Source organism: Carettochelys insculpta, chromosome 2 (assembly GCF_033958435.1).
Source record: "Carettochelys insculpta isolate YL-2023 chromosome 2, ASM3395843v1, whole genome shotgun sequence".
Lineage (NCBI taxonomy): Eukaryota > Metazoa > Chordata > Testudines > Carettochelyidae > Carettochelys > Carettochelys insculpta.
The window spans coordinates 281,244,602-281,257,821 of record NC_134138.1 but is presented as its reverse complement, the minus strand read 5'-3'; the positions used below and the strand labels follow the sequence as shown (position 1 = coordinate 281,257,821).

Here is a 13,220-nt window from a genome sequence, read left to right as displayed (position 1 = left end):
CAGGGGTCCCCGTGCACTGCACCCCATCGCAGGCAGGAGTGACTCTCACCCAGCAGGTACAACAGGAGGTTGATGAGGCGACAGAGGCCCGGCTCAGCACAGAGGTGTCAGTACAGCCAGCAGAGACAGTCATTCCAACCCGTCCTGGGGAGAGGAGCCCGGGGGGTGCCCCTCTGGGGTGTAGCTTCCCCCATCGCCAGGCTGGCTGCCTTCCAGCTCCCTCTCCCCCAGCTTCTAACTGCCCCCTCCAATTCAAACCCAGCTCGGCTCCTCCCTGCTCTGTGCTCAGGACAGAGGTGTTACCCGCCAGCCTAGGTTACAGCCCCAGGGTCATCCTTAGCCACTGGGAGCTGCTCTGCTTGTCTCTCACATCCAGCCTGACTCGCACACGCCCCACCCCACTCCATCACACAGGGCTGCAGCGACTGCGGCCAGAGGCTCTGCTATGGGCTTGGGTGGGGCACGTGGCGCTGGCCGGCCGTGGCCTGCGGTGCTGACTAGGCCAAGACTTGCTGCTGGAATTCCTTCCTTGACGGGACGCACGCATGCAGCACAGCTGTGGCAGCCGCTCAGGCCAACACGTGCGGTGCTGTACCGAGGGCAGCAGGGCATCCCATTTCCTTTGCATCCTCCCAGGAAGGGACGGAGCCGCCCTGAATGGTCACGCACTGGGCAGCTGCTGCGCCGCTGTCCTTCCCTGGACCCTCTGGCACCCAGCAGCGCTCAGTCGCCCGTCGCCCAGGAAGCACTGCATTGGCCCCTTGTCTGCCTCTCCTGCCTGCGGCACTGCTCGGAGGATGAGACTCTCCCAGTCAGTGGGGCGTGCGGCTGCTCCGGCACTGGGAGCCTGCAGGCCTGATCCTCCGTCTGCACTGGGAGGGGTGGGGGGGCTGTGCTGCTCACATGGCACTGGAAGTGACTGTGGCCAGGGTTCCTCCCCCTGGGGCGCCAAGCCCAGCACCTCCCCGACGCCAGGAGTGCAATTCACAAATACCCCTGGCAGGCTTGGGAGGGCCCAGCACAGCCAGAAAGCCAGAGCAATGGAGGGGGCAGCTAGGGCCACGCGCAGGGCTACAGTCCAGCAAAGGTTATGGATTGCGGAACAGCCTTCTGGCCGGTCCCAGCAGGCAGAAGGGACGATTCACCCCCAAGCGGGAGCCAAGCCCTGGAGCTTATCACTGTAACCACTGTCCAAACTGTGCACCAGCTGCTGTGCCAAGCGGGCCGGGGAGCTATCTAATGAAAGCCGGTGGTTCGTTGAATCTGTTGGTGCTGTTGTGTCTGTGTCCTGTCTGTATGTGAGGTTAGAAGCGCTGGCTCTGTGCTCGGGCTAGAAATGCGGTGTTCAGGGAGGGCACAAGAGGAGGTGCGGCAGCCGGGTTCCAAGCCAGGGAATGCAGAGCAGATTCAAACCCATCTCTCAGGGTCTGGCTGTGGACCAGCTGTGCGGCAGATGGCCAATGACGGAACACCCAAAACCAGACACGGCCAGGGAACAATGCTCATGTGACTCCCATTGTGGACGTGCTCCCAGACTGGGAGGAACAACGCATCTCCCTCCACGTGGGCAAGGCTATAAAGATTGCCGGCAGTCTCTCTCCATTGTGATCTCCAGTCTTCCCTCTTCAGTCCAGCTCATCACGGCTATGAGCTGAGCCTGGGAGGATCGCTGACCCATCCTAACAAAGGGTGCATTTCAGAGACTTCAGTGGGCCGCCTGACCCACCTCTTGCAGCCGCACCAAGCACTGAGATCCATGTACGCCATGTATCATTTTGACACTTTTCATGCTCCCCCTGCTCTTTGCACTAATAAACCTTTAGATGTCGGATTCCAAAGGACTGGCCCAGCATGGTGAGTTGGGGAAGATCCAAGGATTTATTGACCTGGGGCCGTGGCTGGACCTCTGGGGCTGGGAGACCCTGTGGGGATGTGGTGAGATTGGTTTTCATAACCCCTCATCCGCATGAGGAGGGGCTGGGCTGTGGCCCAAGGGAAGCTGGAGCGTTGGCGGGAATTGCTGGGGTGACTTCTTGCCCGCCAGAGAGGCAGCTGAGGAGCAGAGAGTGACAGGCTGGTGCCTTGTAGTGGAGGAACTTGTCCCGGGGCGGTAAGTGGCCTTGTTTTAAGCAACTTGCTAGGTTTCAACCTCTGAGCCGTGCGGGAAAACCCCTACGTATTGCACCATGGGAAAGTCTGACACCCGAGATGGACACAGGCCACTTCCAGCCATCCGCTGCAGCCCTCAGGCCTAGGGGCCATCCCCGGTGTGGACAGCTGTCCCTCCTCAGACAGAGGCATCAGTCCGACAGCCGGGCAGCAGCAGGCGCCGGTGAGCTGGGAGCACATGGAACTTGCCACGGAAGCCAGTCAGGCTCTGGAGGGCCACAAAGGCACGAGGCCTTGTCTTGTGTTGGCCGTGAAAACCTGTCCTGAGCAGCCTGTCTCCCTGCAATGCCCAGGGTGCAGAAAGGCAGGAGACCGGCTCGTGAGCCCCAGCTGGCGAGGCTCTAGCCCAGGGTGCAATTCCGCAGCACGTCGACAGGCCCAGGCAGGCGGGGAACCAAAGCAGAAGTCAAAACCCACGTGGTGTTGCAGCAGCGTGCCAGAGGTGCAGCTTTGCCGCTGAAGGTGACACGCCGATGCAGACACACAGCAGCTCTGCCTTGGGCATTTCTCCAACCCCTGGGGTGATGGACTCGACGGTGCCCAGGCAAGAGCATGACCGTCTGCTCCAGGGCTGCCCACAGACAGAAGGACCGGGTCCACACCCTCCAGCCTGGCAAGAGCTGCAGCAGCTGCCAGGGCTCGGGTACCTGGCAAGGAGCCTTCCGCAGGCTTCCTGGAGTCAGGCAAATGCCTCTGCCTCTGCCCATGTGGTGCCAGGAAGCGCAGCACAAAAGGGCCTTGTGCAGAGGCTGGCTGAGCTCGGTGCAGGTGAGGGGCTGCTGGAGATGGGAGCCCCCCCACACCGACGGCCTTGGCCACAGCAGTCACTTCCTCCCAGGATCCTGGCCGTGCTGGAGACCCTTCACTGCCAGGACACCAGCGGCTGTGCAGGCCAGCGGCCAGCATGCAGGCAGCCTAGTCCCACAGGCACACCTGGGCATTGCTGCCAGGCAAGATTTTCCAAGTTGTGGGGCTCAGCCAGCCCTTGCCCCAGGCCAGGCACCTCCTCCAGGCTGAGGACAGCCTCTGTGCAGCTGGCTACAGAGAACCACACGAGGCCCAGGAGCAGCGATGGGTGAGGCGGGGAGGGACGGAGCAGTGAGAGTGGGGTGCAGGCACTGGCAGCTAGTGTGGACACACAGATGGCTGCGTCCCCCTGGGAGGCCGTAATGGCTCCTTTACACCCCACTAAAGGCAGCAGTCATTCACCGCTCTCCCTGGGGGGGCAGCACCAGGCCCCAGAGGGCTCCTCCTCCTCCTGCCCCCAGCTCGCTCGCTGCCTCCAGAGCCTGGGACACGCTGAATGTAGCCCTAGCCCTGTCCCCCCGTGCCCGGTCCAGGTCCAGGGCCAGGGCCAGGGCCAGGGCCAGGGCAGTGCTTGCAGCTCTGTGCTGTGCTGACGCACTCGGGCTGGCAGACAGACGCACTCGGCGGGCTCTTTCCCAGGGCAAACACCAGGCGAATGGGCTCACTGTCCCGTGACTGGATGTTCATATTGGGTCTGGAGGCCGTGTTGAGTGTCCAGTGTATCTGTGGGCCCCAAATACTGCGCCGGGGGGGCCACGTGAGCTGTGTAATGAAAGCTGAGGAGGCCCTGAACCTGCGTGTGCTGCTCACGCCTGTGTCATGTTACAGATTTCAGTTAGACAATGGTTCAGTGCTGAGCTTCACAACAGCAGGTGAGAACTCAGCCCCAGCCAGGACAACGGCCTGTTAACAAAGGCTCAGAGGTCAAATCCACACTTCAGACACTTGGGCCTGGTCAAAGGGAAGCGTCCCGCTGCTCAGGTGACCCGGACTGCGACGAATGAACAGGGCCAGCTCAGGAAAGGGAGACCGTCTCCTGGGATTGAGACAATGGCAGTTTGCCACAGCAGCCCCCGCGTCAGGTGGGGCAGACCCTCCAGGGCCTGATGGGAAGAAGAAACGACTTCGTCCCTGCACACAGAGAGGAAACCATGATGTGGACTTAGCAGCGTCCATCTTGAATCTTTCGTCTTTTGGTACCTGTGCCCATCTCCAAGGGTCCATGTCCAGCATGTGGACCCCAGGGGGCCAGATCTACGATGCTCCAATGACTGAATCTGCGTAACCTGAAATCAACTTTCAGAGACTCTCAAGAATCAGCAAATAACATCGCTGGCTGTGTCAGTAGTTATGACTGACGCATGTAAAGTACCGCTGTGACAACGCTTCTCTGTAGCCCTGTTCTTCCTTTTGTAGTCAAAAACCCTTAGATATTAGATCTGAAGGATCAGTGGGCATGTTGTTTTGGGTAAGATACAGGTATATATTGACCAGAGGCTTTGGCTGGACCCCTTGGGGTCTGGAAGAATCTGTGGGGTGTTGGGTGAAACAGGCTTAAGAGCCCCTCACCTGAAGTTGGGGGTTGCTGGTCTGGGCTGGAAGAGCGGCTGGGCAGTCTGTGGTTTGCTTTTGTGTCTTCTGGATGGCCAAGGGGCTGGCAGAGGTGCTGCGGGGGCTGGTTGGATTTGCCTCAGTGAGAAGGAAATCCCAGCCAGGGGCTGGAAGTGGCCCGGATTTTAAGCAAAGGTACCTGGGTTGATTTCTCAAGCTGTGCCCAGAAACCCTGTCCTATCACAGCGGAGTCACCCCTCTCGCCTTTCTGAATACGAGCACAAGGGTGATGCATCTCCCGTCTCTGGGAATATCCCCGGCAGGCCAGGAATCATTCAGCCCCACCCGCCGTGGGCCAGAGGTCTCCTCAGCCAGCGCTGGGAGGACAGCGGGGGCATGGTACCTGGGGCTGCTGAGCAATCGTGTTTACCCTGCACAGACATTGCTTACCAACGGAGCTCGTGCAGCTGCTCAGGGCACACGGGACGGCAGTGGGAGGACAGTCTGCACCCTGGGACTGCTGCACCCTCGCCCCTGCCATCTTGGCTGGCAGCCTCTGGGGCTACCCTGGCTGACCACCGCCTCCCTGCACCCTCCCACCTCACCATGGGAACCCGGACACAGATCCACCACCAGCACTTTGCCAACACCGCAGCCGAGTCCTCACCACCTCAGAAGGGAGCTCAGGGCCACTGGCCCAACCACCGCACAGGCTGAGGGGTGAGGTGAGTCACCGACAGACAGCCCTGTCTGAGCTGGGCTGGCAGCCCCTGGCCCATCCTGCTCCCTCTTTGCCAGGGAGCCGTCTCTGTGGAACATCGGGCAGCCAGCCCCCGTCCAAGGCAGAGCATCGTCCTCCAGCTGGCTTCACGAATCTTCCCGTCAGATGTTGGGGCACAGGGTACCAGACACCTCCCAGGTACCTGGTGGGATGGGGGCGGGTGTGTGTGTGTGTGTGTGAGAGTCGGACTGGATGTGTGCGTGACAGGCAGAGCAGCTCCCAGCGGCTAAGGATGACCTCTGGGCTGTACCCTAGGCTGGCAGGTAACACCTCTGCCCTGAACACAGAGCAGGGAGGAGCCGAGCGGGGTTTGAATCGGAGGCGGCAGTGAGAAGCTGGGGGAGAGGGAGCTGGAAGGCAGCCAGCCGGGCGAGGGGGGAAGCTACACCCCAGAGGGGCCCCCCTCCGGCTCCCCTCCCCAGGATGGGTTGGAATGACTGTCTCTGCCGGCTGCACTGACACCTCTGTGCTGAGCTGGGCCTCTGTCACCTCATAAACTTCCTCTTCTACCTGCTGAGTGAGAGTCACTCCTGCCTGCGATGGGGGGCAGCACTTGGGGACCCCGAACCCCATCACAGCTGGCTACACTGCAAGTGCTGCTTGCCTCTGTCCACAAACCATCTAGAAGATCTGGGCAGATCACACCCCCAATCCCCGACTCCTCCATGCTGCCCACCTGCCAGGAACTCCCAATTGTTCCCTGCCCCCGTGCAGAGACAGGGTGAGCCCGGGGGTGTCAGCTGTCACCAACACATCCCCAGCAGGTGGGGCACGCACTGGCGAGTCCCTCCCACGCACACCAGCTGGCAGTGCCCCATAATGTCAATAAGCTGGTTCCCATAGCCCCTCACTACACACTGTCCAGCCCCACTGCCTCGTGTCTCGACAGCTGATCCCTTGGCTGTGGCCATCCAGGTCCCCACCACCCCGGCATTACTTTGTATTATCGACATGACCGTTCATCTGCCCTTTTGTTGCCCAATCACTTGGTTTCGTGAGATTTTTTTCCCTCTCTTCCCAGTCCGCTTTGCTCGTCGCTATTTTGAGCAGTTCAGTATCAACAGCAAACGTTGCCACGTCCCTGTTTATCCCTTTCTCCAGATCGTTTCTGCGTGTGCTGAACAGGACTGGTGCCAGTACAGCACAGTATAGACCCTTGGGGGACAACACTTGTCACCTGTCTCCATTCTGAAAACTGACCCTTTATTCCTACCTTTTAACCAGTTATCAGCCCATGAGACGTCCACCCCCGTATCCCATGACAGCTCACTTTTCTCGTCAAAAGCTTTCTGGAAACCTAAGTGCACTAAATGCACTGGATTCCTGCTTATCCACAAGCTTGCTGACCCCATCAAAGAACTCTAGTAGATTAGCAAGGAAGAAACAGAAACCTCCTTGACTTTTCCCTAACAAATTTTGTTCATTTATGTGTTCTATTCTTTATTATAGTTTCAACTAATTTGCCTTGATACTGCCGTGAGACCTACCAGCCTGTAATTGCCAGGGTCACCTCTGGAGCCTTTATTAAATACTGGCATCCCATTGGCTACCTGCCAGTCACTCGTACAGAAGCTGATTTAAAGGACAGCTTACAAACCAGAGTTGTTAGTTCCAAAATTTCACACCCGAGTCCCTTGAGAACTCTTGGCTGAGTGCCATCTGGTCCCAGTGACTTGCTGCTGTTCACTTTATCAGTCTGATCCAAAACCTCCTCTAATGACACCTCACTCATCACAGAGAATGCTGACTGGAAAGGGCCCAGAAAAGAGCTACAAGGAGAACTGAGGTCTGGAAAACCTGCCTGACCAGTGAGATCGTGGCAGAGCTCAGTCTCTCCCATCTCAGCGGTACGTTTGGTGGCCTGAGCCTGCCCCCCGGGGCCTGCTCGGGGAGACCAGCAATGGCAGAGAGCTCTCCAGTGGGGCGGAGAAGGGCAGGACGAGACCGGGGCTTTCAGCAATGGCAGAGAGCTCTCCAGTGGGGCGGAGAAAGGCAGGACGAGACCGGGGCTTTCAGCAATGGCAGAGAGCTCTCCAGTGGGGCGGAGAAAGGCAGGACGAGACCGGGGCTTTCAGCAATGGCAGGCTGCGCTCAGCGTAGAACCAGACGTGATAGGCCTTTGAACTCCGGCCTGCCACCAAGAAGGGGAGTCCTCGCCCTCAGCTCTTGGGCAGCAATTGCCCCACGGCCAGAGGGGTTTGCGGGGAGCGAGCAGGAGCATTACCTATTTTACGCAAGGGAAACGTCTCCTCCCCACAGGCACACAGCATGCCAGTGGCAGAGGCAACCAGGACCCTGCCCATCAGGCAGCGCTTCCCTCTTCTAGGCTCAAGAGAGGAAGAAGTCAAGCCCAGGTGCAGCAAACGGCACTGCACCACTGTGTTCCTGGGAGCTCCACTCCAGTCACCCCTGTTCCACCCAGTCTCTCCCCATTCGGCAGTGCCCTCTCCTTTCCAAAGCACCTTCCATGGCCCTGTGGGCCGGCACCTCTGGCCTCGAGGGTGCAGTTCTCCCCACTCCCTGCACTCAGCCCCAGTCCCTCTGGCCACACGGCACTGGCAGCGGCCTGCTGAAGGACGGCTCCAGGCTGCAAACCCCCGGAGCCTGCCACTCCCTGCCAGCGCCGGCAGCCGCACTGCTCCCCCAGCTGTTTCCAGGCCCTGTTCCCTTACTTGGGGCAGCTGCTCCAGCTGGCAGCTGGGCTGTTCCAGATACAAAGGAATCAGCTGGATTTCCTCCTTTCTTCCCAATACATTGCAACCGCCCCCTTCTCCCCTCCACAACCCCTTTGGCTCAGGCAGACCCGCTGGGGGAGAGGAGCACGCCAGCGAGCCAAGCGCAGGCATCTAGGACCGCACACGCAAGAACGCCTTCTCTGCAGGAGGGAAGGGAGCAGGAGAAGTGGGCTGCAGTTACCGTCCTGGAAGACTCTCTCCACGTTCAGGCCGTAAGTGGCACAGGTCTCGTAGTATGTGCACCGCTTCAAATCGTTGGACAGCTTCCGGGCCCGAGAGTCGTCGATGACTCTGGGGTTTGTGGCACTGATTGCGTCTGGAAACCAAGGACAGGAAGTGTTAGAATCACAGAACCACACAACCCTGGGCCTGCAAGGGACGGTCACCGAGTCCAGCCCGTGCCCAAAGCAGGACCAACCCCCGCTAAATCACCCCAGCCAGGGCTTAAAAACCTCAAGGGGTGGAGAATCCACCACCCCTCCAGGTAACACATCCCAGTGCATCCCCACCGGCCTGGGGAAATAGCTCATAGCCAACCTCCCCCTCCCCTCTGTAACCTGAGAGTTAAGAAAGCAGGGTTCCCCGTCCCCATCCCAACTAGGGCCCCACAGCACATTCCGGGGTCCCCCCAGCCCCACTTTCAGCTGAGACCCTCCAGCCCTGCCCTGGAGCGAGACCCCAGCTGCCCGGTCCCTCCAGCCCTGCCCTAAACTGAGAACCCAGCTGCCCGGTCCCTCCAGCCCTGCCCTGGAGCGAGACCCCAGCTGCCCGGTCCCTCCAGCCCTGCCCTAGACTGAGACCCCAGCTGCCCGGTCCCTCCAGCCCTGCCCTAGACTGAGACCCCAGCTGCCCGGTCCCTCCAGCCCTGCCCTGGAGCGAGACCCCAGCTGCCCGGTCCCTCCAGCCCTGCCCTGGAGCGAGACCCCAGCTGCCCGGTCCCTCCAGCCCTGCCCTGGAGCGAGACCCCAGCTGCCCGGTCCCTCCAGCCCTGCCCTAGACTGAGACCCCAGCTGCCCGGTCCCTCCAGCCCTGCCCTAAACTGAGACCCCAGCTGCCCGGTCCCTCCAGCCCTGCCCTGGAGCGAGACCCCAGCTGCCCGGTCCCTCCAGCCCTGCCCTAGACTGAGACCCCAGCTGCCCGGTCCCTCCAGCCCTGCCCTAGACTGAGACCCCAGCTGCCCGGTCCCTCCAGCCCTGCCCTGGAGCGAGACCCCAGCTGCCCGGTCCCTCCAGCCCTGCCCTGGAGCGAGACCCCAGCTGCCCGGTCCCTCCAGCCCTGCCCTAGACTGAGACCCCAGCTGCCCGGTCCCTCCAGCCCTGCCCTGGAGTGAGGCCCCAGCTGCCCGGTCCCTCCAGCCCTGCCCTAGACTGAGACCCCAGCTGCCCGGTCCCTCCAGCCCTGCCCTGGAGCGAGACCCCAGCTGCCCGGTCCCTCCAGCCCTGCCCTGGAGCGAGACCCCAGCTGCCCGGTCCCTCCAGCCCTGCCCTGGAGCGAGACCCCAGCTGCCCGGTCCCTCCAGCCCTGCCCTAGACTGAGACCCCAGCTGCCCAGGCCCTCCAGCCCTGCCCTGGAGTGAGGCCCCAGCTGCCCAGTCCCTCCAGCCCTGCCCTGGAGTGAGGCCCCAGCTGCCCAGTCCCTCCAGCCCTGCCCTGGAGTGAGGCCCCAGCTGCCCGGTCCCTCCAGCCCCACGCTGGAGTGAGGACCCCAGGGTCCAAAGCCCTAGCCCTTTCCTGTCGTGGGCTGAGACAGTCGAGCTCCCCAGGACATTGCTGGATCCATGGCAGCCCTCGTCCTCTCTTCCAACCCAGCCTCCAGATCCCCAGTTCCATGACCCGCTCCAGGGTCTGAGGTGCTGCCGCTGGGGTCAGAGAGATACTGTCCTTGCGGCGCTCACCCACTCTCCTCTGACAAGTCCTGGTGAGCGGGAATTCCTTGCACCTCCTCGGGGGGGCGGTTCTTTAGCACCCTCCTTACTGGGAACTCACCTCTACCATCTGAACCTACCGTGCTCCAGCCATGCCCACACCCTCTGCCCCACATGCAGACATCCCACTCCCCACTGCCCTTCCGCCTGCAACCAATGCGCACATTGAGGGCTCCAAAGCCCTGCCCCTCGGGGCTGCCCATGCCAAAGCCCCCCTCCCAGGCCCGGCGTGCGTGAGGTCTCACGTTGTGGCTCCCTGGCAAGGCAGGACTCATCCTCATGGCCAGCTCGGGGACAGAGCAGTCTGAGAGCTGCCGTGACCACTAGGGCTGGAGAGCCCATGCCACAGGCTTGCTGGAGCCTCCAGGTGCCAGGCTGCCAGCTGCTGCCAACACACCCCAAGCTCCTGGGTCACCCCCGTCTGCTGCAGATTGGCCAGAATCTGCCTCATGCCCTGAGCTAATCCCTTGGCCAGCCCCACACACCCAGCCACCTTCCCTTCAGCCCGCTGTGCTGGCTGGGGGGGGGGGTCTTTCAGTGCCCTCTCCTCCTCTGAACCTGCCCCCACCTTTCGGCCTCTGCCCAGCGCCCCGAGAGATTCATCTCCCTCACACCAGCCTCTGCCGAGCCAGCTGGGCCTGCTTGGCCTGAGACCCTAGGCTGGCCCCAGGTGCTGCACTGAGACCCCTCTGCACCTTCTGCCCAACTCCAGTCTCCTGGGACATCCCACAGGGGCCCAGGTGGTGTAAGGACCTCCTTGGGGGACCCAGAGCCAGGGTGGGGGCAAGCGCAGTGCCAGGATGCTATGGGGGGTTGGGGGGGCGGGATACCTTAGCAGGGCTCAAGGAGGGTGAAGGGAGGTGCCAGGATGCCTACGATGCTGCAGGGAGGCCCAGAGCAGTGGCCTGGTTGGGTGCAGAGCCAGGATGCCCTAGGTGGGTCCAGGCTGAGGGAGGTGCCGGGATGCCTCAGAGGGGTCCAGAGCAGGGGTGGGATGAGGAGCAGTGCCAGGACACCTCACAGGCGTTACAGCAGAGAGGCAGAGCCAGGATGCCTCCTGGGGGCCCAGAGTAGGGGTGGGGGCTGGGGAGGTAAAGGAACCCCTCACAGAAGGGGGTGGGTGTGGGGGGCAGCGCTGGGAGCCCTAAGGGTCCAGGGGAATGGGGGAAGACCCAGGCATCTCAGGGGGCACAGAGAGAGGTGGGTGTGGGGGACTGAGCTGGGTGCCCTCGGGGGGCCGGGGGCACGGAGAACAATGCTGACCCTGGTGTCACATGACTGGATGTTTTATTTGTATATAGAAGCCTTTTTCATAGACTCCCAGGGCTGGAAGGGACCTCAGGAGGTCATCTAGTCCAGCCCCTGCTTCAGGCAGGATCAACCCCACTAAGTCATCCCAGCCAGGACCTCGTCCAGCCGGGACTTAAAAACCTCGAGGGATGGAGAATCCACCACCTCTCGAGGCAACACATTCCACTGCTTCACCACCCGCCTGGGGAAGGAGTTTTTCTTAATATCCAACCCACACCTCCCCCTCTGTAACGTCAGACCATTACTCCTTGTTCTGCCATCTGACACCACTGAGATCAGTTTCTCACCCTCCTCTTTAGAGCTCCCCTTCAGGAAGTTGAAGGCTGCTATTAAATCACCCCTCAGTCTTCTCTTCTGTAAACTAAATAAGTCCAAATCCCTCAGCCTCTCCTCACAGGTCTTGTGCTCCAGCCCCTCAATCATTTTTGTTGCCCTCCACTGAACCTGCTCCAGCAAATCCACATCATTTTTATACTGGGGGGCCCAAAACTGGACACAATAATCCAGATGTGGCCTCACCAGTGCCAAATAAAGAGGAATAATTACTTCTCTAGATCTGCTCGAAATGCTCCTCCTAATGCACCCCAGTGTGCCGTCAGCTTTCTTGGCTACACGGGCATACTGTTTACTCATATCCAGCCTTTCATCCACCATAACCCCTATCGTACTGCTTTCCATCGTACTGCTGCTGAGCCAGTCGGTCCCCAGCCTATAACAATGCCTGGGATTCTTCCGCCCCAGGTATAGGACTCTGCACTTCTCCTTGTTGAACCGCAGCAGATTTCTTTTGGCCCAGTCCTCCAATTTATCCAGCTCACTCTGGATCTTATCTCTACCCTCCAATCTATCTGCCTCTCTTGCTAGCTTAGTGTCACCTGCAAACTTGCTGATGGTGCAATCCAGTCCCTCAGCCAGGTCATTAATGAAGATGTTGAATAACACCGGCCCCAGAACCGAGCCTTGCGGCACTCGGCTTGAAACCGACCGCCATCCAGATATTGAGCCATTGACCACTACCTGTTGGGCCCGACGGTCAAGCCAGCTTTCTATCCACCTTATAGTTCATGGATCCAATCCATACTTCCTTAACTTATGGACAAGAATGTTGTAAGAGACTGTATCAAAAGCTTTGCTGAAGTCAACGTATATCACATCCACTGACTTCTTCAGAGCCTGTTACCTCGTCACAGAAGCTAATCAGGCTGGTCAGGCAGGACTTGCCCCTGGTGAATCCATGTTGGCTACTTTTGATCACTTTCCCCTCTTCCAAGTGCTCCAAAATGGATTCCTTGAGGATCTCCTCCATTATTTTCCCAGGGACTGAGGTAAGGCTGATGGGTCTATAGTTCTCTGGATTGTCCTTCTTTCCTTGTTTAAAGATGGGCACTACATTTGCCTTCTTCCAGTCAACCGGAATCTCTCCCGATCTTCAAGAGTCTTCAAAGATAATGGCCAAAGGCTCAGCAATGACCTCTGCCAATTCCCTCAGTACCCTTGGGTGCACTAAATCCAGACCCATCTAGTTTTACTGGGTAGCTCTTAACTTGTTCGCTCCCCACAGATGGCTGCCCTCCACCTTCCCACACTGCATCGTCCAGCACCATAGTGCAGGAGATGTTCTTGTCCGTGAAGACTGACGCAAAAAAAGCATTGAGTACTTCAGCTTTTCCAACATCAGCTGCCACTAGGTTACCCCCCTCATCCGGCGATGGCCCCGCACCTTCTCCGATAACCTGTTTATTGTTCACATGCCCTTCTTGTTCCTCTTCACATCCCTCGCCAGCTGCAGTTCCAGCTGTGCTTTCGCTTTCCTGATTACTGCCCGGCATTCTCCAGCCGTATGTTTATACTCCTCCTTAGTCAGCTGTCCCCATTTCCATGTCTTGTGTGCATCCCCTTTGAGTTTAAGCTGACTAAGGATTTCCCTGTTAAGCCAAGCTGG

At 59.8% G+C, this 13,220-nt stretch overlaps 1 protein-coding gene across 2 annotated transcripts in view; it reads right to left on the bottom strand.

Annotated features, from left to right (window-relative positions):
- The window catches only part of AGAP3 (ArfGAP with GTPase domain, ankyrin repeat and PH domain 3), a 300,607-nt gene that overhangs the window by 155,746 nt on the left and 131,641 nt on the right, over window positions 1-13,220 (bottom strand). For both annotated transcript variants that reach the window (XM_074985396.1, XM_074985397.1), the window contains exon 6: window positions 8,225-8,359. In XM_074985396.1, the coding sequence (XP_074841497.1) occupies window positions 8,225-8,359 (135 nt within the window). The remainder of the gene's footprint in view (window positions 1-8,224; window positions 8,360-13,220) is intronic.